Source organism: Salvelinus namaycush, chromosome 23 (genome assembly GCF_016432855.1).
Source record: "Salvelinus namaycush isolate Seneca chromosome 23, SaNama_1.0, whole genome shotgun sequence".
Lineage (NCBI taxonomy): Eukaryota > Metazoa > Chordata > Actinopteri > Salmoniformes > Salmonidae > Salvelinus > Salvelinus namaycush.
The window spans coordinates 11,619,238-11,645,614 of NC_052329.1; the positions used below are offsets into that span (position 1 = coordinate 11,619,238).

The 26,377-nt window shown below is 43.5% G+C and overlaps 1 protein-coding gene and 5 non-coding genes across 7 annotated transcripts; 4 read left to right on the top strand and 2 right to left on the bottom strand.

Moving 5' to 3' along the window:
* The first annotated feature begins 203 nt into the window (after positions 1–203).
* trnai-aau lies at positions 204–277 on the top strand. The gene has a single exon. It is a non-coding gene; the product is annotated as a tRNA-Ile (tRNA).
* Positions 278–518: 241 nt separating this feature from the next.
* trnap-ugg lies at positions 519–590 on the bottom strand. The gene has a single exon. It is a non-coding gene; the product is annotated as a tRNA-Pro (tRNA).
* Positions 591–2,119: 1,529 nt separating this feature from the next.
* trnaw-cca lies at positions 2,120–2,191 on the top strand. Its single transcript has one exon. It is a non-coding gene; the product is annotated as a tRNA-Trp (tRNA).
* A 245-nt stretch (positions 2,192–2,436) lies between these two features.
* trnap-agg lies at positions 2,437–2,508 on the bottom strand. Its single transcript has one exon. It is a non-coding gene; the product is annotated as a tRNA-Pro (tRNA).
* Positions 2,509–3,239: 731 nt separating this feature from the next.
* Positions 3,240–3,311, top strand: trnag-ucc. Its single transcript has one exon. It is a non-coding gene; the product is annotated as a tRNA-Gly (tRNA).
* Positions 3,312–3,757: 446 nt separating this feature from the next.
* Positions 3,758–23,042, top strand: efhd1 (EF-hand domain family, member D1). 2 transcript variants are annotated; one of them, XM_038961037.1, is made up of 4 exons: positions 3,758–4,065; positions 12,875–13,022; positions 19,269–19,403; positions 22,908–23,042. In XM_038961037.1, exons 1-4 carry the CDS (start codon positions 3,758–3,760, stop codon positions 23,040–23,042), a joined length of 726 nt encoding a protein of 241 aa, XP_038816965.1. The 2 variants fall into 2 exon arrangements, with proteins under 2 accessions (XP_038816965.1, XP_038816966.1); XM_038961038.1 differs by lacking the exon at positions 3,758–4,065 and adding an exon at positions 9,256–9,269.
* Positions 23,043–26,377: the final 3,335 nt, after the last annotated feature.

Here is a 26,377-nt window from a genome sequence, read left to right on the forward strand (position 1 = left end):
TGCACCACAACATCACACACAGCCTTGTATCTGCAACAAGCTAAATTGATGGAAACATATCTGGTGGGAAAATGCGCATATTGTTTTTATGCTGATTTGAGAATATTCGCATGAAAATCTATTGCCAATTGGAAGAAAGCCTAGTTTACGTTCCTTATCTATTTGGATGTGGCTATATACTCTGCCAGACGACTTAACTTTACGGCCGGTTAGCTCAGTTGGTTAGAGCGTCGTGCTAATAACGCGAAGGTCGCGGGTTCGATACCCGTACTGGCCAAACTTTTTACAACAGATTATTCCTTTTGAAGACAATGAAAACATGGGTAGGCTAACTGCGTCTGTCTTAACCAAATCATAATATGATTTCACGATCTGTCATTTTAATACATAATTCAGTGAGTGTACTAGATCGATTTCCCAAATGGATACACTACTGCTGTAATTTTTGCCGAAATGCACATGTTGTGACATGCAAAATATGTATCAAACGATCTGACCTAAAAAAAAAAAAAAAAGGAGGGCTCGTCCGGGATTTGAACCCGGGACCTCTCGCACCCAAAGCGAGAATCATACCCCTAGACCAACGAGCCAACTCATTCGTAAGAAAACTATCCAAGTTTTGAACTACTACTGTTTAATATTTTACAAAACACTCTAAAAGAACATAAATGGCCAGTACAACACAAAACGTAGCTAGGCATTGTATCGCTGCTAGATAGAAACAACAGAAATGTAACTGTCGCCTGGTGGCACGTAGCAAGCTGGCCGCAAGCTCAAGATGCATGATATTCAATGTAACTACTGAAGAGTTTCTAAACGGTCTGCAATGTATATTTCAATTATATTTGATGTAACGGTCACTGCCACAGTAAAAAGACATCTGAAAGGAGTCCCCACATTCATTTTTCAGGGGAGACGGAATTTAGGTTGAAAAGATCATCAGTGTGCAACTGCAGCCCACAATTCGGGGTGTTCCTGCATGTGGGCATTCTTTTTTTCCGCAAAACGCCACCCTCGAGCACCCTGACAGACCGGGCGAAGGACTCAGTCTACCGGTCGCCCCCCTGCTAGTACAGCAGTCAGGAGGCTGGCGCGACACCGTGTGCTAACTAGCTTGCTAGTCAGTGACACTGTTGTGTACCGGGGAAACTGTCCACGACAAGCGGTACTGTGTGCTATCTTTGCCAGTTAGTCCTAAAGAGGACTTTGGGACACAGCAGGCGGGGGCGACACCGTGTGCTAGCTGGCTAAGCGCACACAGTGTCCTTCGCTCCCGCCTGCTGAACACCTGCAAGCGCCGTTGTTAACATAACTGCGAGAAAACAGTGCCTATAAGTACTATTCCTATATATTGGTCAATTCCGGAAAGCTTACCCGTGTGACACGCTATTGGTGTTATAGGTTAGTTGTCATTCATTAGTTTTCATTCACTCATGTCTGATGCAAGACTCACTTTCCTGCAGATGTTTCATTGACGTGCTACTGTTGACCATGCCTGAATGTGGGCTATTTTACACAGATCACTAAAGTATATATGAACGGGCTAGGATGAGCATACAGAGGAGGTGAACCCACACTGGTGTAATTCCGTATTCACTCAAAGGAGGGCGCTCGTGCCCCGCGAGCTTGACCCCTTAACCTTAACACAGAATGGTCAGCGGCTAACGGGATCCTTGGGACGTCCCTACCTTTAGGTATCAATCAAATTGTATTCGTAGCGTACACATGTTTTTCAGATGTTATCGCTGGGTGTAGCGTAATGCTTATGTTCCTAGCTCCAACAGTGCAGTAATACCTATCAATACAAAACAATATACCCAAATCACAAACAAAAATTTGCAGTGTTCATTTAATGTTCACAGCAACCTGAATACACCTGACCTGTGTTTTTTTTATTTTCCACCGGGTCATAGGCATTTACAATCTGGGGTAGGGACGTCCCAAGGACAATGGACAAAGTTTTTATTTTGCAAAATGCAAAAGGATATTTTGCAACAATTGACATTGTTTTCGTGTCATTTAGGACTTGCCATGTCATATCAATTTACTAAGCTTTCAGTATTATCAGTCACATGACTGTATATAGTTAACTAGAGATGTTGCGTTTCAATATAGCATGGACCTCGTGGCGCAACGGTAGCGCGTCTGACTCCAGATCAGAAGGTTGCGTGTTCAAATCACGTCGGGGTCAAAGCTTTTCTTGGTATATTTAATGTGTTGTTTTTGCACAAGCTGCCGCTGGACTCTCTAAACTGCTGTTATCACTAGATTGTTGTTGGTTATAGTTAAAGTATAAGAATAGGCTAGCGGCCATCCATTTTGTAAAATTAAAAACAAAAAAACACAACAGCGGTAGACTGTTTGGTTAAAATTGTAGTTGTAGATATGCCCGCCTTTAAACTCCTAAATAAAAAGTATTATTCTTTACAAAAAGGAGGGCTCGTCCGGGATTTGAACCCGGGACCTCTCGCACCCTAAGCGAGAATCATACCCCTAGACCAACGAGCCACAAGTTAGTGTAGAAACAATTAGCTTTATATATCACATCTATTTGCTGGTAGTCAAATGTCTACAATAAATAAACGAAACGAGTAATGCATTGACCAATGTCGAGAGAGCATATTGTGGCATCGGTTCGTCTCTGCTCACTAATCCAGTCCAGACCAGTGAGTCCGCAAAATCCGCACACTTTCTCGCACATTAATTTATCAATTTTGTAACAACGTTGCAGTTAACACTGTCTTGTTCCTGTCAAGCAACATGCGTTCTATAAACGAGAAGGGTGCAACTGCAGCCCGTAATGTGGGCAATGCTGCATCTGTAGGAAGCCCCATTTGTTTATTATGACTCTAGTACAAAGGCGATAGGCACGGGGCTCCTTGTTCCTTTCATGCGTCATGCACTCTAGAAACCAATACGTTTTGGTTTGTTTTGCACAGAACATGGAAGCAGATGATGACTTTTCTTCATTTAGCTAGATTAGAAGTCTTTATTGGCAGGCTGAGTTTAGCCGGTCCTCGCAATTAATGTGGCTACTGTTTTGTTTGGCACGCCAGTGGCTACTGTTTTGTTTGGCACGCCAGCCCACACTTATTTGACTGAGACTATATCTCGGAAATGTCAGTAACGGGACTCGTGGTATTTGATTAATATAACATACAAACATTCAGCCACAAAATCAGATCAGCTGACTGAAGTACCCTTGTGAACTTGCCAAAGGTTCCTTATAAATCTGGTGGGCGTTGGTGGTATAGTGGTGAGCATAGCTGCCTTCCAAGCAGTTGACCCGGGTTCGATTCCCGGCCAACGCAGTTATTTTTGCCTCCGTAGTTCCTTTTTGATTGAGGCTGCATTGTGGCACCTGCGTCACAGCTATAATAAATAGCGTCGACAAGAAGGATTACCAAGTAAACATACGAAGAATGTCTCTCAAATACTAGCTAAAATTAGAAAAATTCTCAATCAAGCAATTAATTGAACAACAGCTTGACTGCTCGTGTTGCACCTTTATTTGACCCGTTTTATGCTCATTGTATGCTCCCATTTGCTTGGGCTCGCCTGTGGTTGGTTTCAGATGTTGTAATATAGCTCAATTGATGTTTTGATGCTGATGCTCCGTTGTGCTCCGCCCCCTCGAAACTGTCCTGTGTGATGAAAGGAACTCTCTGAGCCAAGAGCTGACAGACACAGCTGACTTCCATCCTGAGTACCAGGCACACGCTCCCATTGCATCAAGTCAAAAAGTATCCTACGCACCATGGCATCGGACGAATTGGCGAAGGAACTGCAGCCCACGCTGGCCGCGGAGCCGGCTCACCTATTCAACCCGTCTACACCAGAGGAGACCCCGGTGAAAGCGAGCGACCCTGTCCCTGGTCCGCAGAAAAAAGCGGTGGCGGTCATTGTCAATGATGACACATCGGAACTCACCGCGAAACTCACGCGGAGACTGTGCATCAACAATGGGAACGCAGCGCCCAAGCAGGCCAAGGTGTTCAATCCCTACACGGAATTCAAAGAGTTCTCCCGCAAACAGATCAAAGACATGGAGAACATTTTCAAACGGTAGGCTAAGACTTTATTTTTATTTGAATATCATTCAAATCTAAATAATGTGGCTATGGTTATATGTTGTGACTTGTCTTGATAAAGAGGGAATGTCCCTTAGTTATGTCTGTAGGGGAGACAGGGGAACAAAGTAGCACCTGGTCAGTAGTAACAGCTTAGTAACTCAAATTAGAAACATGTTATAAAATGTCCTAATTCTTGCTTAGTGTCTACATGGCTAATAAGTTTAGTTTAAATCCATCAATTATTTTTCGTTTTATTGACAGAAATGGGTAAATATACTATTTTTTTGATAATAGACTTGTGGAACCATTGTCCATGTATCTAAACATATATACTTTTTATCAGTAAGATAGGGTCTTTTGATTGGTATAGTTGATGACAATAATTGTTGTATTTTGTGGGGGTTTCGTTGTAATGCAGTACCTAAAATCGTATATAATATTTAGACACATTCACATAATTATATAAAATGTCACTTATTTACATCAAGTTTAGCAGTACAACTAAGATAATACTTTAGAATAATTACAAATAAAATGACACATTTAGACTTAAATTCAAAAAATATCTTGTATAAAATATATTCATTTTGGCTACTCCATTTTTGGTCAATATGATATGCCTAAAAGATCAAATGGAAATATTTGGTCTCAATTTAGTGTATTTTCATCCAAATATCAGTTTCAAAACATATTTTTTTAAATTACCCTTCTTTTTTACCGTTAAAGACAGTGTTACATTTAACTTCTCAGCCTGTTACATTTCATCCCACCTGCTGGGTCAATTGTAACATTTTACTCCTGCCACTTTCAGTATATCCTAGAAATGTAGTTACAGTGTGTAAATAATGGTAGTTGATGTATGTTGTTTGTATAAACATATTATTAATATAACTTAGATTGCCTTTTCATAATAAAGCAAAAGCCTAAAAGTGTTATTTGGCTCCCTGGACTCCACTATGCATAGTATAGGCTAGTCACAACCAGGTAAGGTATTGAGTGAGTATGAGGGATTGATTCAGATCACTGTGATAAAGAGATGAAGCCTATATATTATGAGGGAGACAACTACCTGACCACACAATTAATAAGGTGAATTGATATTGCTGAGTGACCTCTGTCTCCTGCTGGTGGAGTTAAATTGTTGTGGAACATCACAGACTGAATGGTCTTCATCTAGCCTACAACACTATCTGTTTTCTGCCATCAATATATATTAATAATACATCTCCCTAAATAGCTTACATGACAACAGTATTATTATTATTGTATAGGGAGAACCCCCCCCTATTTTTTTTCTCTACCTCTCAGTTAATCCTCTCATAGACTACGTAGTGTACTAACGTGGTGTGTGTGTGTGTGTGTGTGTGTGTGTGTGTGTGTGTGTGTGTGTGTGTGTGTGTGTGTGTGTGTGTGTGTGTGTGTGTGTGTGTGTGTGTGTGTGTGTGTGTGTGTGGGTGGGTGGCTAGAGCCTGCTTTGTCACTCCGGTCTCTGCAGCACCAACCCTTTAGGAAATTCATGGAGCTAGTGGGGTGGATGTGGGGCTATACTGGGCTTTATTGATATCCTCTGTACCAGGCCAGAATAATGTTTTCTCCTGGGCCAATGGAACTGTACAGTCATTTTGCTACTGTCTTTTTTCACTGGAGGGACAAGAGTCACTCTTCTCAAACACTGGGTCCCCAGTGACACCCCTCTCCTGTGCGACAATGGTGTGTGTGTGTGTGTGTGTGTGTGTGTGTGTGTGTGTGTGTGTGTGTGTGTGTGTGTGTGTGTGTGTGTGTGTGTGTGTGTGTGTGTGTGTGTGTGGAGGGACCACTGACGAGAGGAGACCCTACTGTATACAGAGACTGGACAGCCTCTGTGTGTGAGACTAGTTGTGTCCATGTATTTGCTCAGAGCTGTAGCGGAGACTACTTGCATTTCTGTTGACAACATGTAATACTGTTATCCCAGTTCATCTGTTCATCTAAAGCTTTGTAGCTACAGGTGCATGTGAACGCAGCGTAGAGAAGGATATTGATTCGTGGGTAGATGCATTGACACTGCAGTTTTTCCAGGACTATGTATTTAAACTTGAGTTTTACTCTCAGCACAGTTGGAAAGGAAGAGCCAGTATGTAGAGGAGCAAATGGGTCACATAGAGAGGGAGAAAGGAGGGGGGCTTGGTATCACCCTCTTTCCTGAGGATTTACTTGAACATGCCTCTCATTGGCAAAACTGCACTTAGATGCACTCATGAAGAAAGATTTAGGTAACATGCCTCTCTCTCCCTCTCCCTCTCCGTCTCCGTCTCCGTCTCCCTCCCTCCCTCCCTCCCTCCCTCCCTCCCTCCCTCCCTCCCTCCCTCCCTCCCTCCCTCCCTCCCTCCCTCCCTCCCTCCCTCCCTCTCTCTCTCTCTCTCTCTCTCTCTCTCTCTCTCTCTCTCTCTCTCTCTCTCTCTCTCTCTCTCTCTCTCTCTCTCTCTCTCTCTCTCTCTCTCTCTCTCTCTCTCTCTCTCTCTCTCTCTCTCTCTCTCTCTCTCTCTCTCTCTCTCTCTCTCTCTCTCTCTCTCTCTCTCTCTCTCTCTCTTTACACAAGTATTCAGACCCTTTCCTCAGTACTTTGTTGAAGCACCTTTGGCAGCGATTACAGCATTGAGTCTTCTTGGGTATGACGCTACAAGCTTGGCACACCTGTATATGGGGAGTCTCTCTCATTCTTCTCTGCAGATCCTCTCAAGCTCTGTCATGTTGGATGGGGACCGTTGCAGTACAGCTATTTTCAGGTCTCTCCAGAGATGTTCGATCGGGTTCAAGTCCGCGATCTGGCTGGGCCAATCAAGGACATTTGGTGGATTGTCCGGAAACCACTCATGCGTTGTCTTGGCTGTGAGCTTAGGGTTGTTGTCCTGTTGGAAGGTGAACCTTCACCCAAGTCTGAGGTCCTGAGCACTCTAGATCAGGTATTCATCAAGGATCTCTCTGTACTTTGCTCTGTTCTTCTTTTCCTCGATCCTGACTAGTCTCCCAGTCCCTGCCGCTGAAAGACATCCCCACAGCTTTTCATTGGCTGAAGCGGAGAGGTCAGGTGTACTGTCTTTACATTACTCAATATTTTCTGAGTTGATACTCCTTTATCTACCCAACCTGTCTTTCATCTCCCCTGCTCTCCTTAGCTTTGCATGCAGGGTACTTGACCTCTGACCTAGCCACTGGCGGGTAACCTAGATGTGGGTGAAGCACATGCTCAGCGGGGGCACACTGATTAGACAGTGGCCAGTCTGTCTGTGTCCTAAAGTTTGGTTGGATGCGGTCATGGTGACAGAGCCTAGCTTGGGTGAGGGCCAGGGAGGGGGCACTTTGGAATGTTCCAAGCGGGAGTAGACTAGATTGAGGGCCGGGCCATTCCATCCTAAATTCTGCCCCTTCTGTCACCCCTTTACACTCTGCCTCATCCCATCATAAATTGGTCTACTCCTCCTCACCACCTTAATTCTCACCCCTTCTCACCCTCTTTCTCTTTCCTGATGCTGCCCTTGCCACACTCATTCACCCACGTTCTCTGCATTCCAGAGGCCTTAACCTTTCCCTGCCTTTTAACCCTGCATAACTCATACTCATCATCAACACCACATTCTTAGAAAAAAAGATGCTGTGTAGAACCTAAAAGGGTTCTTCGACTGTCCCCGTAGGAGAATCCTTTGAAGAACCATTTTTGGTTCCAGATAGAACCCTTTTGGTTCCATGTTGAACCCTTTACACAGAGGGTTCTACATGGAACCCAAAATAGTTCTACTTGAAACCAAAAACAGTTATCCTATGGGGACAACAGAATAACCCTTTTGGAACCCTTTTTTCTAAGAGTGTAGTCACAATTCTGACTTTTGATTGAGTCACTGCTCTAAAATCAGCCTGTGATGGTAAAGTGTTAGTCACTGTGATTTCTGAGGGATGGCTTTTTCACTAATTTCTCTGTTTTCTCTCCCAGAGTCCACAAATATTCCTGTCTCCGGGGTGAAAATGCACAGACACGTGCCTAGCCTGACGCTAGTCTAAAACAGGCTGCATTAGAGATGAGGATGTGGCGTTATCAGTCGGCCCTTACCTGCTCCATCTTCACTCTGACACTGTACGCCTTATAGCAGCAGGAGTGACCTGAATACACTCCTGCTGAGAGAGAGAGAGAGAGAAAGGGGTGAGGGAGGGAGAGAGAGAGAGAGAGGGGGAGGGAGGGAGAGGAAAGGAAAGGAGGGGGAGAGGCAGGGAGAGAGAAAGGGGTGATGGATAGAGAGGGAGGGAGAGAGAGAGGGGGAGGGAATGAAGGGAGAGAGATAGGGAGAGTGGGAGAGACGGGGGAGAGAGCGAGAGGGGGTGGGAAGGGAAGGATATATAGAGAGGGAGTGAGAGAGAGAGATACAGGGGAGAGAGAGGGAATGAGAGAGAGAGGGAATGAGAGAGAGAGAGGGGGAACTAGAAAGAGAGTGGGGACAGGAAAAGAGAGATAGCGGGAGGGAGAGGGAAAGCAAGGGAGATGGAGTGAGAGGGAAATGGAGAGAGAGAGAGATCCCAAAAATACAGCGTCCATGCCAAAAGCCTTGGTATCTATAATTACCATACTGCAGGAAGTTAGCTGTGGGACAATAAGGCCTGACTATAGACAGTAGCTGTGGCTGTGGCTGTGTCACCACTCCCTTACAATGGAAGACATTCCACAACAATGTTTTCTTGCAACGTTTCACTTTTGAGTTTTTGATAGCCAAACAGCCTTTCTTATTTTTCTTACGTCAAAGCTTTCGGCAGACTTTCAGTCGGTAGATTGTGGTAGAAAGCTGGGGCTGTAATAGTAGCCTAGAGTAGTATTTTAATGATCATATTGATCAAGTGCTTCTGACTAGACAGCTTTTCTGTTCTTTCAGCATAACATGTTGTTATTGTGAGATACTGACTGACCCAGCTGAGGATCTGGACTAGGACCTGTCACTAAGCTGTGGAGTTAGTCCTGTATGTACAGGTGACAGTTGCTAAGCTGCTCTGGGGTCACCCATTGCTGTGAACAGTTGTCATGCTGGTCAGCTGTGGAGGGCCAAAAGGAACCAGCTGTTTTAGAACACAGATGTCAGGAAATGTGTTGTGTGTGTGTGTGTGAGGGGAATGAGTAGTGTTACAGTATTGGGTGGCTTACAGTATTGGGTGGGTTACAGTAATGGGTGGGTTACAGTATTGGGTGGGTTACAGTATTGGGTGGGTTACAGTATTGGGTGGATGTATTAGTAACAATTATTTATTTTGGGATGGATGTTTAGCATTAGTAAAGCAAGGTTTGCCTTTAAAGTGATGGGGTGGGGTTCAAATCAATGGTCCTTTGTGCTACTGAGCTGATGATATCTTTAGGCTGATTGTTAGAAAGTTAACAGTCCTAAATCAGGTTGTTTTGAAGGGAGGGGGTTTAGTTCCTATGGCCTTTGAAGAGTTGAACTGAAACAATGACCTCTCTCTCTTTGGTTTCTGCTCTGACCAGATTACACTCCTACCATTCAGGCGTGGGCAAGATAGGAGCACACGTGTGTGTGTCTGTGTGAGAGAGAGTGTGTGTGTTTCCTCACTCACACCCAGATCCAGTGCCTCTCAAACAGCTGTGTGAACGGATCTGTAAACACTTGTTGTGTCAGACAGACAGACTCCTTGCAGGCCCCCTCTCACACACACACACACACACACACACACACACACACACACACACACACACACACACACACACACACACACACACACACACACACACACACACACACACACACACACACACACACACACACACACACACACACACACACACACACACACACAGCTGCTCTATCTGCATCCCACTCAGTCATGTCCCTCTCTGTTTTTCAGTGATTCACCTGATCTGTTTATCTAGGACCCCCAACACCTTTGATTAATCTGTTTTGTGTCTGATGACAAGTGAGTGTGGTGTGTTTAACTGTGATTGATCAGGGAAAGTTGGTGTTTGTGTGTGTCAGTCAAGCGCATACAGCTATCGGGACTGTCTGGTTAGTGTCGACCACCCGGATCTCAATTCCCGACATCAGACCTTTATCACAATATATCTGTCTCTCCTGTGTGTGTGTGTGTGTGTGTGTGTGTGTGTGTGTGTGTGTGTGTGTGTGTGTGTGTGTGTGTGTGTGTTTAATGTCATTGGTAGGCTTAGGGCCTGTATCTCTATGTCTAGATGTGGCCGTCTGTTCAGACTCAGGGTATAGATGCCTTTCACCACATTGTGCCTGTCAGCCAGTCTAGGATGAACTTGGCACATATCTTACTAGAGCCATGAGGTTTTGCTGAGCATTTGAGCTGACCATGAGAAACACCTCTGAGTTCTAGTTGTTGACTATATAACTATCTATGACCCATAGTTGTTGTCCTTTATGACAAACAGACATTACATGTTTCCTCTCCTGGTAATTTAATGTGAGGTAGTGTAATGTCTGTGTGCCTTCCTCTCTCCCTGGCTGTATGTAGACACACCTGTACACTACATGACCAAGTATGTGGACACCTGCTCATCGAACATCTCATACCAGAATCATGGGCACTCTTCTGGGATGGCTTTCCAGTAGATGTTGGAACATTGCTGTGGGAACTTGCTTCCATGCAGCCACAAGAGCATTAGTGAGGTCGGGCACTGATGTTGGGCGATTACGCCCATGCGTTCCAATTCATCCCAAATGTATTCAATGGGGTTGAGGTCAGTGCTCTGTGCATGCCAGACAAGTTCTTCCACATCGATCTCGACAAACCATTTCTGTATGGACCTCGCTGGGATTCTCTGCCTCTAACCCTATTACAGGGGCTGAGTCACTGGCTTACTGGTGCTCTTTCATGCCGTCCCTAGGAGGGGTGCGTCACTTGAGTGGGTTGAGTTACTGACGTGATCTTCCTGTCTGGGTTGGCGCCCCCCCTTGGTTTGTGCTCTGGTGGAGATCTTTGTGGGCTATACTCGGCCTTGTCTCAGGATTGTAAGTTGGTGGTTGAAGATATCCCTCTAGTGATGCGGGGGCTGTGCTTTGGCAAAGTGGGTGGGGTTATATCCTTCCTGTTTGGCCCTGTCCGGGGGTATCATCGGATGGGGCCACAGTGTCTCCTGACCCCTCCTGTCTCAGCCTCCAGTATTTATGCTGCAGTAGTTTATGTGTCGGGGGGCTAGGGTCAGTTGGTTATATCTGGAGTACTTCTCCTGTCTTATCCAGTGTCCTGTGTGAATTTAAGTATGCTCTCTCTAATTCTCTCCTTCTCTCTTTCTTTCTCTCTCTCGGAGGACCTGAGCCCTAGGACCATACGTCAGGACTACCGGGCATGATGACTCCTTGCTGTCCCCAGTCCACCTGGCCTTGCTGCTATTCCAGTTTCAACTGTTCTGCCTGCGGTTATGGAACCCCTACCTGTCCCAGACCTGCTGTTTTCAACTCTTAATGATCGGCTATGAAAAGCCAACTGACATTTATTCCTGATTATTATTTGACCATGCTTGTCACTTATGAACATTTTGAACATCTTGGCCATGTTCTGTTATAATCTCCACCCGGCACAGCCAGAAGAGGACTGGCCACCCCTCATAGCCTGGTTCCTCTCTAGGTTTCTTCCTAGGTTTTGGCCTTTCTGGGGAGTTTTTCCTAGCCACCGTGCTTCTACACCTGCATTGCTTGCTGTTTGGGGTTTTAGGCTGGGTTTCTGTACAGCACTTCGATATATTAGCTGATGTACGAAGGGCTATATAAAATAAACTTGATTTGATTTGATTTGTGCACGGGGCCTTGTCATGCTGAAACAGGAAAGGGCCTTCCCCAAACTTTTGCCACAAAGTTGGAAGCACAGAATTGTCTAAATCAAATCTAATCAAATTGTATTGGTCACATACACATGTCTAGCAGATGTTATTGCAGGTGTAGCGAAATGCTTGTTTCTAGAATGTCAACAAATGCTTTAGCGTTAAGATTTCCCTACACTGGAACTAAGGGGCCTAACCCGAACCATAAAAAACAGCCCCAGACCATAATTCCTCCTCCACCAAACTTTACAGTTGGCACTATGCATTTGGGAAGGTAGCGTTCTCCTGGCATCCGCCAAACCCAGATTTGTCCGTCGGTCTGCCAGATGGTGAAGCTGATTCATCACTCCAGATAACGTGTTTCCACTGCTCCAGAGTCCAATGGAGGCATTGTGCATGGTGATCTTAGTATTGTGTGCGGATGCTCAGCCTTGAAAACCCATTTAATGAAGCTCCCGACAAACAGTTCTTGTGCTGACGTTGCTTCCAGCGGCAGTTTAGAACTCGATAGTGAGTGTTGCAACTGAGGACCGATGATTTTTATGCACTACACACTTCAGCACTCTGCGGTCCCATTCTGTGAGCTTGAGTGGCCTACCACTTCACAGCTGAGCCGTTGTTGCTCCTAGACGTTTCCACTTCACTATAACAGCACTTACAGTTGACCTGGGCAACTCTATCAGGGCAGAAATTTGACGAACTGACTTGTTGGAAAGGTGGCATCCTATGACGGTGCCACGTTGAAATTCACTGAGCTCTTCAGTAAGGCCATTCTACTGCCAATGTTTGTCTATGGAGATTGCATGGCTCTGTGCTCTATTTTATCCACCTGTCAGCAACGGGTGTGGCTGGAATAGCCGAATCCACTAATTTGAAGGGGTGTCCACATAATTGTGTATATATAGTGTATGTACGTTTGACAGTGGTAAGGAGGGCTTCATAGAGTTGTGCTGTTATAATGTAAGTTCATGGATCAACCCTCTTCTCTCTGTAGGTTTGACAGTGGTAAGGACGGCTTCATAGACCTGATGGAGCTGAAGCTGATGATGGAGAAGCTGGGAGCTCCTCAGACCCACCTCGGCCTCAAGAACATGATCAAGGAGGTGGATGAGGACTTCGACGGCAAGCTGAGCTACAGAGAGGTGTGTGTACTGTATTGTCTACTTCCATGTAAATTTCCCTGAGTGTGTGTGTGTGGCCTGTTAATTACAGTGTGTATTTTTTAACTGCAGTAAAACATATAGTGCCTTCAGAAAGTATTCACACTTTACTTTTTCCACATTTTGCTGTGTTACAACCTGAATTTAAAATGGATTTAATTGATATTTTTATTGTCATTGGCCTACACACAACACCCCATAATGTCAAAGTGGAAACATGTTATTTTCATTTTTTTAATTTGTACTAATTAATTAAAAAGGAAAAGCTGAAATGGTTTGAGTCAATAAGTATCCAACCCCTTTGTTATGGCAAGTCTAAATAAGTTCAGGAGTGACAATGTGCTTAACAAGTCACATAATAAGTTGTATGGACTCACTCTGTGTGCAATACTAATTTTAAACATTTTTTTTTATGACTACCACATCTCTGTACCCCAAACATTATCTGTAAGGTCCCTCAGTCAAACAGTGAATTTCAAACACAGATTCAAACACAAAGACCAGGGAGGTTTTCTAATGCCTCGCGAAGAAGTGCCCCTATTGGTAGATGAGTAAAAATAAAAAAACAGACATTGAATATCCCTTTGAACATGGTAATTTTTTTTATTACACTGGATGGTGTATCAAAACACCCAGTCACTACAAAAATACAGGTGTCCTTCCAAACTCAGTAGCCGGAGAGGAAGGAAACCTCTCAGAGATTTCACCATGATGCTAATGGGGACTTTAAAACAGTTACAGAGTTGATAGGAGAAAAGAGAAAACTGAGGATGGATCAACAACATTGTAGTTACTCCACAATACTAACCTAATTGACAGAGTGAAAAGAAGGAAGCCTGTACAGAATACAGATATTCCAATACATGCATCCTCTTTGAAACAAGGCACTACTGCAAAACATGTGGCAAAGCAATTAACTTTTTGTCCTGAATATGAAGTGTTATGTTTGTGGTAAATCCAATACAACACATTACTGAGTACCACTCTCCATATTTTCAAGCATAGTGGTGGCTGGGTCATGTTATGGGTATGCTTGTAATCTTTAAGGACAGGGGAGTTTTTCAGGATCAAAAATTCACGGAATGGAGCTAAGCACAGGCAAAATCCTAGAGGAAACCTGGTTCAGTCTGTTTTACCACCAGACACTGGGAGAGGAATTCACCTTTCAGCAGGACAATAACCTAAAACACAATGCCAAATCTACACTGGAGTTGCTTACCAAGAAGACCATGAATGTTCCTGAGTGGCCGAATTACAGTTTTTACTTAAATCTATTTTAAATTCAATGGCAAGACAGGGGTGTGAATACTTATGTAAATGAGATATTTCAGAATTTCATTTTTAATAAATGTGCAAACATTAAAAAAACATTTTTTTCACTTTGTCATTATGGGGTATTGTGTGTAGATGGGTGACATTATAATTATTTTAATCAATTTTGAATTCAGGCTGTAACAGCAAAATGTGTAATAAGTCGAGGTACGAATATTTTCTGAAGGCACTGCACTCCTCTCAGGACAGTCTGTAAAAGGCTGTGTCTCAATATCACTCTGTGAGTGTATGGGGGGGGGGGGGGGGGGTCTCTTAATAGCAAGGCTGTGCTCACTGAGTGTGTACATAGTCTAAACCTTTCTTAATTGTGGGTCAGTCAGTGGTCAAGTATTCTGCCACTGTGTACCCTCTGTTTAGGGCCTATAGCATTCCAGTTTGCTCTGTTGTTTGGTAAATTCCTTCCAATGTTTCAAGTAATGATCTTTTTGTTTTCTCATGATTTGGTTGGGTCTAATTGTGTTGCTGTTGCTGTCTTAGGGCTCTCCTTCTCTTTTCTACCCCCTCCCTCTCCCTTCTCCCACCCACTCCATCTCCCTCCTTCTCTTTTCTACCCCCTCCCTCTCCCTTCTCCCACCCACTCCATCTCCCTCCTTCTCTTTTCTACCCCCTCCCTCTCCCTTCGCCCACCCACTCCATCTCTCTCCTTCTCTTTTCTACCCCCTCCCTCTCCCTTCTCCCACCCACTCCATCTCTCTCCTTCTCTTTTCTACCCCCTCCCTCTCCCTTCTCCCACCCACTCCATCTCTCTCCTTCTCTTTTCTACCCCCTCCCTCTCCCTTCTCCCACCCACTCCATCTCCCTCCTTCTCTTTTCTACCCCCTCCCTCTCCCTTCTCCCACCCACTCCATCTCCCTCCTTCTCTTTTCTACCCCATCCCTCTCCCTTCTCCCACCCACTCCATCTCCCTCCTTCTCTTTTCTACCCCCTCCCTCTCCCTTCTCCCCCCCTCTCTCTCCTTCTCTTTTCTACCCCCTCCCTCTCCCTTCTCCCACCCACTCCATCTCCCTCCTTCTCTTTTCTACCCCCTCCCTCTCCCTTCTCCCACCCACTCCATCTCCCTCCTTCTCTTTTCTACCCCCTCCCTCTCCCTTCTCCCACCCACTCCATCTCCCTCCTTCTCTTTTCTACCCCATCCCTCTCCCTTCTCCCACCCACTCCATCTCCCTCCTTCTCTTTTCTACCCCATCCCTCTCCCTTCTCCCTCCCACTCCCCTGTCTCCCTCCTTCTCTTTCCTACCCCCTCCCTCTCACTTCTCCCTCCCTCTCTCTCCTTATCTTTCCTACCCCCTCTATCTCCCCTTCTCCCCCCCTCTTTCTCCCTCTCTCTCACACACTCATTTACATTTGACATTTTAGTCATTTAGCAGACACTCTTATCCAGAGCGACTTACAGTTAGTGTGTTCACTCACAGGGTTAAACAGGTGACAGGGGCAGCTGAACAGAGATATACAAAGACTCTGTGTTTCAGCTCTGAGGCGTTGACTCGACCAATCCTTGCTTCTCTCTGCCTCTCATTCTCCTGATTGGAGTAGCAGAGTTCCACACATACATATCCCATTACACAGCACAGTTCCCCTAGGACCACTGGTGGTCAGGCTAGATGGGGCCAGCTAGACAGGGAATTCTATCACCCCTCAGAGCCTGGTTCACCTCGAGAGTTTTTCCTAGCTACTCTGCTTCTACATCTGCATTGCTTGCTCTTTGTGGTTTTAGGCTGGGTATCAGTATGGCACTTTGTGACAACTGCTGATGTAAAAACAACTTTATAAAATACATTTGATTGATTGATTGATATCAGGTTGCTACACCAAGGTCACACACAGAAAGCACTTTTTATAGGAGGACAGTTCCGACACTAAACCCACAGACATGAACAGTTGTTATAATGTCTATTTGATTTTATGATATTAGAAGGAACAGTTATCACTTCTACATGATGTTATGATATTAGAAGGAACCGTTATCACTTCTACATGATGTTATGATATTAGAAGGAACCGTTATCACTTCTACATGATGTTATGATATTAGAAGGAACAGTTATCACTTCTACATGATGTTATGATATTAGAAGGAACAGTTATCACTTCTACATGATGTTATGATATTAGAAGGAACAGTTTTAACTTCTACATGATGTTATGATATTAGAAGGAACAGTTATCACTTCTACATGATGTTATGATATTAGAAGGAACAGTTATCACTTCTACATGATGTTATGATATTAGAAGGAACAGTTATCACTTCTACATGATGTTATGATATTAGAAGGAACAGTTTTAACTTCTACATGATGTTATGATATTAGAAGGAACAGTTATCACTTCTACATGATGTTATGATATTAGAAGGAACAGTTATCACTTCTACATGATGTTATGATATTAGAAGGAACAGTTTTAACTTCTACATGATGTTATGATATTAGAAGGAACAGTTATCACTTCTACATGATGTTATGATATTAGAAGGAACAGTTATCACTTCTACATGATGTTATGATATTAGAAGGAACAGTTTTAACTTCTACATGATGTTATGATATTAGAAGGAACAGTTATCACTTCTACATGATGTTATGATATTAGAAGGAACAGTTATCACTTCTACATGATGTTATGATATTAGAAGGAACAGTTTTAACTTCTACATGATGTTATGATATTAGAAGGAACAGTTATCACTTCTACATGATGTTATGATATTAGAAGGAACAGTTATCACTTCTACATGATGTTATGATATTAGAAGGAACAGTTTTAACTTCTACATGATGTTATGATATTAGAAGGAACAGTTATCACTTCTACATGATGTTATGATATTAGAAGGAACAGTTATCACTTCTACATGATGTTATGATATTAGAAGGAACAGTTTTAACTTCTACATGATGTTATGATATTAGAAGGAACAGTTATCACTTCTACATGATGTTATGATATTAGAAGGAACAGTTATCACTTCTACATTATGTTATGATATTAGACTGTTAGGTACTTATTGATGTTTCATACAACGGGTGGGTCTAATCCTGAATGCTGATTGGTTAACCGCAATCCAGCCGGTGTCTATTTAAGCAATAAGGCCCGAGAGGGTGTGGTATATGGCCAATATACCACGGCTAAATATACCACGGCTATAACGTTAAAATACCTCTTTACTCTGTTCCATCTGACTGCGCAATCCACTCTCTCATCAGCCCATCCAAGCAATTAATCAACTTGATCTCCACTATAAAAAGCCTCTCGACATTATCTCACATTTCTTTTAGTCTAACATTTCGTTTTCAACAGAGGAGATAAACTCTCCGACATTTGCAACATTGTTTAAATATTCAAGTTCGATCTCTAGCTGTCCCATAGTAATGAAAATATCAGAGGTCGGGACAAGACAAACAGTTTCTAAACCAGTCGAAATCATGAATCAGCTGGCATAATTTTTATGCATATATACAAAGAAATGTCAATTGAAAAAAGGTAAACCGCCTCCCGAGTGGCAAATCAGGCACTGCATCGCAGTACTAGAGGCGTCACTACAGACCCGGATTCGATCCTGGAAGGTATCATAACCGGCCGTGATCGGGAGACCCATAGTGGGGCAATTGGCCCGGTATCGTACGGGTTAGGGGAGGGTTTGGCCGGGGGGGAGGCTTTACTTGGATCATCGCGCTCTAGCGACTCCTTGTGGCGAGCCGGGCGCCTGCAGGGTGACCTCGTCGTCAGTTGAATGGTGTTTCCTCTGACACATTGGTGCGGCTGGTTTCCGGATTAAGCAGGCGGATGTTAAGAAGCGCAGTTAGGTGGGTCATGTTTTGGAGGATGCATGGCTCGACCTTCGCTTCCCAAGCCCATTGGGGCAGAAATGAGACAAGATCGAAATCGGGGGGGGGGGGGGGGGGGAGAAATATAATATTAAAAGGTAAAACGAAAAGAAGTGCAGCTAGTTTGCAGTCTTTCCAGCTTCAGTTTGAAGTGATTGTGTTAGCTGTGTTGTTGACTAGCTCCTCTGAACAACAGTGTACTGACGAGTGAGCACATTTTCTATGCCAGGCGAAATCGTGCCTCATTATCTCATTGTTACGGATGTTTCCAAAGAAATGTCTCTAGAAAGCAGCTTAAACAAATGAAAATGCAGCTACTTTGCTGTTATTCTGGCTGCACTTTTTTGAAGTGACTGTAAGTTAGCCGTAGTTGGCTAGCTAGCAAGTAAGGGATAAGAACATTGCCAGCCAGTATTGCAATGTTACATGTAGAACAAACGACTGGGTCGCTCGCGTCCATGGATACAGAACAAAAAGACTGAATGTCTGGGTCGCGTCTTTAGCAACCGGACCAATAGAACGAACGACCACCCGGCTTGGGTAGCAACCCTAGATTTGTGTCGGGACTATGTCTTGTGGAAGGATGAAATAGTATGAATAAATTCATAAAAATAACTTTTTTTATGAAAATATGTCAATCATTATTTGAATATGTTGGTAACCCGTTGTACAAAAGTGATAATGCCCTCAATGGCCGGTGTTTGGAGGATATTTTGGCACGGTTTACCGGACGAACACCCGTGCCAATATATCCTCCAAACACGGGCTTCTTGTGCATGATCACTTAAGTGAAGCTTTGTCGGGATTGCAAGTTATGAAACACAATTGTTGTGGCAGTATAATTAAATGTAGGACCCTATATTCGACAAAAAAGTCATTTCATAGCCGTTTTAGAGCAAGAAAATGACCTACAATAACATATTCTGTATATTTCACAATGTGCAGTGCACTGTAATAAAACTCTGTATCTATGTATATATTCTACAATCTACTGACCTAAAAAGTATAGATATGTATAGTTCTGTCCGAGCCTCTCTCACCCACCTTGATGTTTTCCTTTCTCCTCCAGTTCCTGCTGATCTTCAGGCGAGCAGCGGCAGGCGAGCTGCAGGAGGAGAGTGGTCTGATGGCTCTGGCCAGACTGTCTGAGATAGACGTCTCCACAGAGGGAGTCATGGGGGCACGGGACTTTTTCGAGGCTAAGGTAGGACTGGGATGGAGGAAGAGGAGAGGGTGTGTGTGTGTGTGTGTGTGTGTGTGTGTGTGTGTGTGTGTGTGTGTGTGTGTGTGTGTGTGTGTGTGTGTGTGTGTGTGTGTGTGTGTGTGTGTGTGTGTGTACAGTACCAGTCAAAAGTTTGGACACCTACTCATTTAAGGGTTTTTCTTGATTTTTACTATTTTCTACATTGTAGAATAATAGTGAAGACTTCAACACTATGAAATAACACATATGGCTGGCCCGCTCCAGGAGTCCCTAAATCCCTAAACTATAGGCTAAAGCTCTATCAATAAAATTCCCAGCCGCGCCTGAATCGACGAGCGCCTTATGCTGAGAATGCAGGGAAAACTCAGGGAACGTGACAGACACAAACATATGAACAACAGAGGGCTCTGGGTGAGTGTGGTGCCGGCTCGCCTGGGGTGACGCCAGAGCGCCCTGCCTGCTGCCTCGCTTCCCAGAGGAACCAACCCGGCACCGACCGGCAGTGTGACCTCTGCGGCCACAGATGGTACACGAGCGTGAACCCCCTCCGGTCTCCCTGCGCACCGCCCCTCCCAGCTCCATGGGTATCGGAGAGGGAGTTCGGGAGGATGGAACCACCAGACCTCGATCTGAACGTCCGCGAGTAGCCAGCAGGTTGTCCAGCCGGATGGACAGGTCCACCAGCTGGTCAAACGTGAGGGTGGTGTCTCTGCAGGCCAGCTCCCGACGGACGTCCTCGCGCAGACTGCAGCAGTAATGGTCGATCAGCGTCCTGTTGTTCCATCCCGCGCCGGCAGCCAGGCTCCTAAACTCCAGGGCAAACTCCTGGGCGCTCCTCGTCTCCTGCCTCAGATGCTAGATGCACTCCTTCAACTGATCCAACTCCGCATCTCCCTCTCTCCACATGGCGTTGGCCCACTCCAGGGCTCTCTCGGTAAGGCACGAGATGAGGGCGGACACCCTCTCACGGTCCGATGGAGCCGGGTGGACAGTGGCCAGATAGAGGTCTAACTGCAACAAGAAACCCTGGCAGTTCGCAGCCCTCCCGTCGTACTCCTGGGGCAAGGAGAGACGGATCCCACTGGGTTCATGCGGGAAAGGGGCGCTCAGGGGAGACCCCGGTTGTGCTGGTTGAGGCGCTGGAAGAACTCCCTGTCTCTCCCAGCGGTCCATTTTCTGGACAACGCGATCCATGGCGACGCCAAGATGGTAGAGCATAACTGTATTCTCCTAGACGCGCTCCTCCACCTCAATGGCCGGGGTACCCTCTCCTGCTGACTCCATAGTTATGGTCAGAGATTCTGTAATGGGTGCGTGTCGGTGGCAGGGAAGTCAGACGCAGGAAAACGAACTTGGTATAAACAGAGTCGTTTAATAAGTGCTCATAAAACTCCAAAAAACAAAATATACAAAAAATAATATAAGTGGGTACAAAACCCGTCGCACACAGACACATGACTTGCACATAACCTACAACAAAACAATCTCCGACAAGGACATGAGGGGAAACAGAGGGTTAAATACACAACATGTAATTGATGGGATTGGAACCAGGTGTGAAGGAAGACAAGACAAAACCAATGGAAAATGAAAAATGGATCAGTGATGGCTAGAAGGTCGGTTACGTCGACCGCCGAACATTGTCCGAACAATGAGAGGGACCGACTTCGGCGGAAGTAGTGACAACTGCCGTTCAAAAGTTTGGGGTCACTTAGAAATGTCCTTGTTTTCGAAAGAAAATTACATTTTTTGTCCATTAAAATAACATAAAATTGATCAGAAATACAGTGTAGACATTGTTAATATTGTAAATGACTTTTGTAGCTGGATACGCCTGATTTTTAATGGGATATCTACATAGGCGTACAGAGACCAATTATCAGTAACTACCACTCCTGTGTTCCAATGGCACATTGTGTTAGCTAATCCAAGTTGATCATTTTAAAAGGATAATTGATCATTAGAAAACCCTTTTGCAATTATGTTAGCACAGCTGAAAACTGTTTAACCTGATTAAAGAAGCAATACAACTGGCCTTCTTTAGACTAGTTGAGTATCTGGAGCATCAGCATTTGTGGGTTTGATTACAGGCTCAAAATGGCCAGAAACAAAGACCTTTCTTCTGAAACTAGTCAGTCTATTCTTGTTCTGAGAAATGAAGGCTATTCAATGCGAGAATTTGCCAAGAAACTGAAGATCTGGTACAGACACATCACAAGTCCTCAACTGGCAGCTTCATTAAATAGTACCCGCAAAACATCAGACTCAACATCAACAGTGAAGAGGTGACTCCGGAATGCTGGCCTTCTAGGCAGAGTTGCAAAGAAAAGCCATATCTCAGACTGGCCAATAAAAATAAAAGATTAAGATTGGCAAAAGAACACATACACTGGACAGAGGAAGATTGGAAAAAAGTGTTATGGACAGGCTAATCTAAGTTTGAGGTGTTCGGATCACAAAGAACATTCGTGAGACGCAGAAAAAATGAAAAGATGCTGGAGGAGTGCTTGACGTCATCTGTCAAGCATGGTGGAGGCAATGTGATGGTATGGGGGTGCTTTGGTGGTGATAAATTTAGAGATCTTGAAGAAGGAAGGCTGTCACTCCATTTTGCAATGCCATTCCATACCCTGGGGACGGCGGTTAATTGGAGCCAATATCTTCCTACAACAGGACAATGACCCAAAGCACAGCTCTAAACTATGCAAGAACTATTTAGGGAAGAAGCAGTCAGCTGGTATTCTGTCTATAATAGAGTGGCCAGCACAGTCATCGGATCTCAACCCTATTGAGCTGTTGTGGGAGGTGCTTCAGGAAGCATGGGATGAAATCTCTTCAGATTACCTCAACAAATTGACAACTAGAATACCAAAAGTCTGCAAGGCTGTAATTGCTGCAAATGGAGGATTCTTTGAGGAAAGCAAAGTTTGAAGGACACAGTTATTATTTCAATTAAAAATCATTATTTATAACCTTGTGAACGTCTTGACTACATTTCCTATTCATTTTGCAACTCATTTCATGTATGTTTTCATGGAAAACAGGGACATTTAAGTGATCCCAAACGTTTAAACGGTAATGTATGTACAGTATGTGTGAGAAAAGGTTGGTTATGTGTCAATGTTATAGAATCAATGCCCATGACAAACCAGGTTGATTGGACAAGGGGAGGGTGTGTGACATGTGTCCCAGATGTATAGTTGTGAAGACTTGAGGAAATGCAGGTCACAGTATACGGGTCACAAGCACTCAGCTATTTTAAGAACTGACGTGCATTAGCTGGCCTGATTTATTCCTCATCTTTCCCATCATAACAGGATTCTACATCAGCATGTCTTACGCCACATCCAACCTCTAGTGGATAGAAAGAGAAATACAGTGACAGTGTGTGTGTTCTGTGCTGTTTTTGAGTCTGTTACATCATCCAATGTTTCAGGTACAGATTTAGAGTGGTGTTATATAATCCTTGCTGTATTGTATATCTAATTGTGTTGTGTGGTGCAGGTGCAGGCTCTGAAGGTGGGCAGTAAGTTTGAGGCTGAGATCCGAGAGGAGCAGGAGGAACGGAAGAGACAGGAGCTAGATAGGAAACAGAGACAGGCTGCTTTCAAAGAGCTGCAGTCTGCCTTCTGCTCTTAACACAGTGGAGACACTCACACTCACACACACACACACACACACACACACACACACACACACACACACACACACACACACACACACACACACACACACACACACACACACACACACACACACACACACACACACACACACACACACACACACACACACACACTCACTTTAAAACATCCATGATCACACGCAGACTTACATGCACAGAAAGGGAGGTTTTAAAGTAGTTCCACAGCTTCACTGAATATACAAATAAGAATATTTAATTGAATAATGCAAGAGATTGCTAATACGGTTATTGTTATGATATGGCTATTATTATTGATTGTTGTTATTATTGTTCTAATTAATATGGTTGTATTAGCTATTATACACAACATTCTCACATGTTTTAAAACAGTGAGGTCATGCCTATTTTAAGGAAATAGATTTTTCTATTTGCCATCAATAATTTAATTGTTTGATGTACATTACTGAAAAGGTTTTGTGGAGCAATGTATTGACCAATTTATGTGTAGAAGGCAAAATAATTTTACAATACCTGTGTCAAAAACAGTTTCTCGAAAAAAAAATCTGTTGAAACATTTTCAAAATCACTCTGTGAATCTACGTTTTTACTTTTGGCAGATTGTACTATTATATTGAGTATTGACCTGTAATCCATGTTTGTTTAATTTCTAGAAACATACCATCATGTAACACTGTAGCAATATGTTGTCTTATGTGTTCTGAAATTAAAAGGAAATGGATGTATTGTATTTTTCCATAAATAAACAATGGTAATCACATTCTGTCTGCTTTCTCAATAATGTGTGTATTCTTGTGATGTTAAATAGTTTGCTGCTCTTGATAAGTTTAAAACAGCTGTTGCACAGTACCGGTGAGGAAAGACAGGGGGCAGCATGGTAGCGAGACTGATTTGATATGGTAACGTACACACCCAGCTGTAATACCCTCATCGCCATACAAGATTACATTTTGTAGCCAATTGTCATCCACATTCAACATGTATAGAATATTATGTTATTTAGTAAAACATTGGGTATTGTGAGAGATTCTGTGAAATGAAGTATAGAGAAAGTATGAACAAGTATTGTTTCTCCATTTGAATTGTTCAGAAAATATTATTTTATTACATGTAATGTACACTGTACAAGCCATTGGAACATGTATTATGATACAATAAGATTTCATCTCTCTTTCTTTCCATAACATTATTTCCATTTACTCTTTAATCTTTGTGTATTGCTGTTGACTCAAATGCATACATGCATGATGTAATAGTGATTTTTGTCTTTACATAAATTCAAAGGGAAAATATAAAGATGATCTACTGACATCGTTCTCCAGATGTTTAGCCTATCACTAAAGTGCTCAATCTAAAGCCACTGCATTTTACATATTCAACATGTGTAATCAATGTATAACATAGTATTACATTTCATCTTTGACTAATATTTGGCGTAAATAGACACACACTGATTTCAGTGAAGATTTCTCATAAACATTTAAGGCAGTAATCTAATCAATTTGCAGTTAAATCAACTGATATCTTCTAACGCATGATACCTCAGCTTAAAATTATTGAAGACATTGAGTTGTCACCTTTCAAAGTGGGATCATCTACATTACAGAGGCTGCGTTTACACAGACAGCCCAATTCTGATAATTATTTTAAAAATATTACCACGAAAATCTCTTTTGCCAATAATTGGACAGAATATCAGATTTGGGCTGCCTGTGTAAATGCAGCCAGAGTGTATTCCATAGCAGCGTAGTGTTATTGATTGTGGAATATCATCCTTCATGGCAGTGAATGTAACTGTTGGTTCTAGAGTTCTCAGGTAGCTAGAACATGTTCTACAATATAGTGTTCTTTATTACACTAAACCAGGTATTCCCAAACTGGGGTACGTGCAATGCCGTCGGGGGTACGCCAAATAAAAATGTGATTCCCAGTACATTTATATTTTCCAACGGGGCTACACATTTGGGTGAGTTGTCAATGTCAAGTACAGGTAGCCTAGTCAAATAATTAACATCCAATCACGTTAACCGTTACTTTCTCGCGAGAAACCTTCACTCTTGCACAGGCATTTAGAAACGAAACATGACCATTTGAAAAATAAGCCACGGGAGTTTTTTGAGCGAGAATAAAGACGACTTTCGAGCAGTAAGATGTATAAAAGCAACAGATACCATTAATAAGAAGGGGCTAGAAGCGTCTTATATGGTGAGCTACTGAGTGGCTAGGACAGGCAAGCCCCATACTATTGTGGAGGACTTCATTCTTCCTGCTGCAGCGGATATGGCTGGGACAATGCTGGGAAAAAGGCCAACAAAAACTATACAGACAATGCCTTCATCAAACAACACTGTTTCACGACGCATCAGTGAAATGGCAGGAGATGATTTGAAACAATTACTACTTCGCATACAAGCCAGTGAATTATATGCGTTACAGCTGGATGAGTCAACAGACGTGGCAGGCCTGGCACAGCTCCTGGTATATGTCCGTTACGTTTATGGGGGGTCAATTAAGGAAGACATCCTCTTCTGCAAACCACTGGAAACCAGGACAACATGAGAGGATATTTTTAAAGTACTGGACAGCTTTGTGACATCAAATGGACTTTGGTGGTCAAGATGTCTTTGTATCTGTACTGATGGCGCAAAAGCCATGACAGGGAGGCATAGTTGAGTGGTAACGCGCGTGCAAGCAGTTACTCCCGACGCCACTTGGGTACACTGCAGCATCCACCGAGAGGCTTTTGCTGCCAAGGGAATGCCTGATAGCTTGAAAGACGTTTTAGACACTACAGTGAAAACTTTGTTAAAGCAAGACCTCTGAACTCTCGTGTATTTTCTGCATCATGCAATGATATGGGCAGCGACCATGTAACGCTTTTACAAGATACAGAAGTGTGCTGGTTATCAAGGAGTAAAGTATTGACACGTTTTTTTAAATTGAGAGACGAGCTTAAAGTTTTCTTTACTGACCATAATTTTCACTTGTCTGACCGCTTGCATGATGACGAGTTTCTCACACGACTGGCCTATCTGGGTGATGTTTTTTCTCGCCTGAATGATCTGAATCTAGGATTACAGGGACTCTCCACAACTATGTTCAATGTGGGGACAAAATTAAGAGGTTGGAGCTGTTTTCTGTCTGCATTAACAAGGACAACACACAGGTCTTTCCATCATTGTATGATTTTTTGTGTGCAAATTAACTCAAGCTTACGGACAATGTCAAAAGTGACATAGCGAAGCACCTGAATGAGCTGGATGTGCAATTACGCAGGTACTTTCCCGAAACGGACGACACAAACAACTGG